Genomic DNA, 4,855 nt, shown 5'->3' on the forward strand with positions numbered 1-4,855 from the left:
TCCAAAGCTGGCATTGATAAAGCATTCAGTCTCCCCAGTCAGGAGATTCACTCCTAGGGAAATAATTGGAACTGTGGAGACATTGGGGTGCAGCAAACCAACATGGCACATGTATACCTATGTAATAAACCGGCACATTGTGCACATGTACCCTAGAACTTAAAGTATGTTAAAAAAAAAAGAACTGTGGAGACATTGAAACATACCAATCATAGTCACCTACTGCAACAATCGTAAGTAGGAAATAAGGATAAGAACAAAGATAAATCAGGATGAGAGGCTGCATGACACTTTCCTGCCTTCTTGCTCACTATTGCAGCTAAATGTTGAAATGGCTTCCCTTTCTTTTCATTTGTTCTGATAAAACAGTTTGTTTCTTTTCCCTCAGAAATAGTCAACTGAAAACTCTCTTGGCTATTGGTGGCTGGAACTTTGGCACTGCTCTGTAAGTTCTTTTTGGAGATGACTTCCTAGGTTGATTTTACTCCAAGGTGTTGGGACCACCAAGGCCTCACCCTGCCTTCTTTGGGTCTCCCTCAGTTTCACTGCCATGGTTTCCACTCCTGAGAACCGCCAGACTTTCATCACCTCAGTCATCAAATTCCTGCGCCAGTATGAGTTTGACAGGCTGGACTTTGACTGGGAGTACCCTGGCTCTCGTGGGAGCCCTCCTCAGGACAAGCATCTCTTCACTGTCCTGGTGCAGGTGAGCTAAGTTCCAGATCATTTTGACTGGATAGCATACACCCATCTCATATGAAAGATCACTGGGACCTTAAACCTAGTTTCCTACAATTTTAGTTGGGATGAAGGACCTGAAAATCCTATTCCAGTAAGGATGCTGAGGAATGAATGAAAAGATGGAAGAAGTTAATTTAATTCAGCGTCACGAACCTCATGAAAGTAAACTTAAAGTTACTATTCACAGACTTTCTCCTGCTCCTGTACAGGAAATGCATGAAGCTTTTGAGCAGGAGGCCAAGCAGGTCAACAAACCCAGGCTGATGGTCACTGCTGCAGTAGCTGCTGGCATCTCCAACATCCAGTCTGGCTATGAGATCCCCCAACTGTCGCAGTGAGTGATGTGCCTTATCTTCAAACCCCTGGAGGTATCACTCGGGCACACTAGACTTGTCTTTGGTCTGTCTTGCTATTCAGGGACCTTGTTTAGGAGGCTTTGGAAGTGGTGCCTTTTGCCTGCACAGGTATGGGAAATGACCATCAGAATGATTTTAAATCCTCTACCCCACCTCAGGTACCTGGACTACATCCATGTCATGACCTACGACCTCTATGGCCCCTGGGAGGGCTACGCTGGAGAGAACAGCCCCCTCTACAAATACCCGACTGACACTGGCAGCAACGCCTACCTCAGTGTGGTGAGTCCCTGTACAGATGCAAGTGCAGACCAGAGATGATAATGAAAATCACATAGAGATTCAGGCACAAAAGGCATCATAAGTTTAGTGGTTTTCTCAAATGGGAAATTACGCTGCCATAATTAATTAACTGTTCTCATTTACCATTTACTAAAAAACTTGCCTATTTATTAACACCATACTGATAATTTTACCTAATATGAAAGAAGATTAATAACAAGTGCATTGTTTTTTAATAAAAGAAAATGGTATGCCACTGCTCCTATTTCAATAAATTATAAAAGGCTTTTTCCACTTTTCCCCTTTTTCTGTTTCCCTTTTGCCTTACCCATTTTCTACTGTTCTAATCCCTTGCCCATGTATATCATATAGAATTTCAGCCATTAACTAATGAATCATACCAGGAATATCATTTTAAAAGCTCTGCTCTTCTATCATATATTTTTTATCTGAAGGGTATATGTAAAGCCTACATGTTATTAAAAGAATTTAGTTGAGAATGAGACCTACCACTTTAACAGATATATGTCAGTGATGTTCTAAAATATGTTGCAAGTACTTTGTACAGTGGGCACAACCAAACCGAAAAAAGTTTAGCTAATAATTAATCACTAGGCCATCAGCTGTGGGTGAGAACTCCAGCTAACCCACTGCCATTGCAGGATTATGTCATGAACTACTGGAAGGACAACGAGGCCCCAGCTGAGAAGCTCATTGTTGGATTCCCAGCCTACGGACACACCTTCCTTCTGAGCAACCCCTCCAACCATGGAATTGATGCCCCTACCAGTGGTCCTGGCCCTGCTGGACCCTATACCAGGCAGTCTGGGTTCTGGGCCTACTGTGAGGTGTACACTCAGAAATGTTAGAGGAAATGTGGCTTTCTCTTGGTCCATGTAGCTAATAATATGAGCAATATTTAACAATTCTTGGATTGGAGCTGAAAGTGGATGTTTGTGGCTATCTAGAAGGGAGGCAAGATAAGCCCCCCTGTTGCACCACTTTAATTGGGCCTTCACTAGGGTCCTTTGAGGCTAGATTCCAAACACAGAGAGTGTAGGAAAGCAGGCTGTCATTAGTGAGAGTATATCAATCTGTAGACACTTCTGACTGCCAGGGCATTCCTTGATTTAAGAGTTTCTCCCCACATTGAAAATAAGTTACTCAAAAGGGGTAAACAAACAGAATCCCAAATAACTAAGAAATTTGCTGGTAAAGCCATAGACCTTCATTTTCAAGGAGTTTTTATGCAACATTCCTCTACTTCCCCTTCCCCATGTCCTTTTACCTCTGCCACCACAAGGACACTGCCTACCTCTTGGTCTGTTCCTTATATTCTGTTAGATCTGTACCTTCCTGAAGAATGGAGCTACTGAAGTATGGGAGGCTCTTGAGGATGTTCCCTCTGCCTACAAAGGAAATGAGTGGCTTGGATATGATAACACCAAGAGTTTCCAAATCAAGCTAGACCGTGTTCTATGGGCTGTTGTTGCCTGTGAGCATGTTCCCATTATAGCCCTGGAGCCACAGCTCAGCCTTGGTGTCGATACATAACTGACTTCCTTTCTAATTACCACAGGCCGATTGGCTAAAGAAGAACAACTTTGGAGGTGCCATGGTCTGGGCCATTGACCTGGATGATTTCACAGGCACTTTCTGCAACCAAGGAAAATTCCCTCTGATCACTACCCTGAAGGATGCTCTGGGCCTGCAGAGTACAAGTGAGTTAGGGAGTGAGAAGGGATACTAAGCCTCAGACTTAAGAGAAATTCCAAAAGTTCCTTGGAAGTCATGGAGCCATTGCACAAGTAATTGTCTGACTTTGTCCTTTCCTATCTGGTAACAATTGATTAATGGTGGGAAGAACAAACAGGGCTCTTCACCATTTCTTCCTTCCTTCCTTCATTTCACAAGCAATTTATTGAACATCTATTACACATACAGTGCTCTGTAGGTTCCACAGGTGATCCAAATTCATAAACATCCATATCTACTCTATGGAAATGTACAATCTAGTGAGAGAAATTGGATTTACAAAAATTGCAAAGCTAGACAACAATACAGAAGATATTATGTGATACTGTGCCCCCCAAAAGAATAAGTAACCTTCTTGTGAGTTCATGATAATGAAAAATTTCAATCAGTAAGATGTAAGGTGGAAAAAATGCACTGTGACTTGAAGGATGAGGAAGGAGTTGGTAAGCAAAGGAGTGAGTGGAGCAGGAAGGATATATCAGATCAGAAGACTGAAATATGCAGAGACATAGAAGAAGGAGCCAAGAACAAAATCCAGGGTACTAGCTCTCACACATCAGGTATCACTGGATAAAAGCAAGGAGGTTCAGGATTTGTTTTCTTTTTTATTCTCAGGTTGCAAAGCTCTAGTCCAACCCATTGCTCCCATTGCCGAGGCACCCATCACACGCGGTGTCAGCCACAGTGGTAGCTCTGGGGGCCGCTCTGGCAGGAGCTCTGGGGGCAGCCCCAGTGGTAGTGGATTCTGTGCCAACAGGGCCAGTGGCCTGTACCCTGACTCCACTGACAAGAATGCCTTCTACAAATGTGTGAATGGAAAGACTTTCACTCAGCACTGCCAGGCTGGCCTTTTCTTCGATGCCTCCTGCTCCTGCTGCAGCTAGTGATAACAGTTTTCAGATACCACCTCACCCAGCCTCAGAAGTTGTTGTGCAATAAAAGGTTGAGCGTTACTGTACAATCGCTTCTGCTTCTTTACTGTAGGATCTTAGATGTAATTAATCCCTATTTCCCAATGATATACAGTTGCTCCACCAGACCCCAAGCCTGCAGCATGCACTGCTGTTCCTGGATGTTGGGTAGCGGAAGCAGGGGGATTAAAGGAAAATACGTGGTCCCTTCATTCTCAAAACATCTATTCAGATGAAGGCTGGGGAGCCCAAGAATGTAAGACTCAGATAACAATGACCCATAAACAAATGTCATTTTAAAATGATTGATTTGCCCTTTTTGCTGAGAATGCACAATTAGGAGGCTATTGCAGTGATTCAGGGGAGAGGTGCAGGCTCAGAACAAAGTAGTAGCAGTAGAAGTGGTCAGAGGTGATTGCATTTCAGCTGTATTCTTAAGATTTGTTAAGCCAGCAGGTTTCTTTATGGGTTGTATGTAGAATGTGGGAGACAAAAAGGGGAGCCAAGGATAATTTCAACATTTTGGCTTAAGAAATTGCAAATATGAAGTTATCATCAACTGAAATGGAGAAAGCTAAAAGTAGAGTAGATTATGAAAGAAGAGCAGAAGTTCAACTTTGGACATGTTGAATTTAAGATTGTTATTGGGTTTCTAAGTGGAGGTGTGGAGTAGATAGTTGGACATGACATTTTTAGAGGTAGTTGGTATTTAAAGTCAAAAGATTAGATGAGATCATTAAGGGAGACAGAGAAAGGAAAGCGTTCAAGGACTAAGCCCTGAGCATTTCAGCATTCAGAGAGAGGCTGGAG

General features: G+C 43.0%; 1 protein-coding gene across 1 annotated transcript; it reads left to right on the forward strand.

The window, feature by feature from the left end:
• Nucleotides 1–383: 383 nt before the first annotated feature.
• LOC134734650 (acidic mammalian chitinase-like) lies at nucleotides 384–4,018 on the forward strand. The gene is made up of 8 exons (XM_063628020.1): nucleotides 384–445; nucleotides 541–706; nucleotides 951–1,075; nucleotides 1,256–1,379; nucleotides 2,042–2,227; nucleotides 2,724–2,852; nucleotides 2,959–3,100; nucleotides 3,750–4,018. Exons 2-8 carry the CDS (start codon nucleotides 551–553, stop codon nucleotides 4,016–4,018), a joined length of 1,131 nt encoding a protein of 376 aa, XP_063484090.1. The 5' UTR covers nucleotides 384–445; nucleotides 541–550.
• The last annotated feature ends 837 nt before the right edge of the window (nucleotides 4,019–4,855 follow it).

The sequence above is a fragment of the Symphalangus syndactylus genome, chromosome 12 (genome assembly GCF_028878055.3).
Source record: "Symphalangus syndactylus isolate Jambi chromosome 12, NHGRI_mSymSyn1-v2.1_pri, whole genome shotgun sequence".
Classification (NCBI taxonomy): Eukaryota; Metazoa; Chordata; class Mammalia; order Primates; family Hylobatidae; genus Symphalangus; species Symphalangus syndactylus.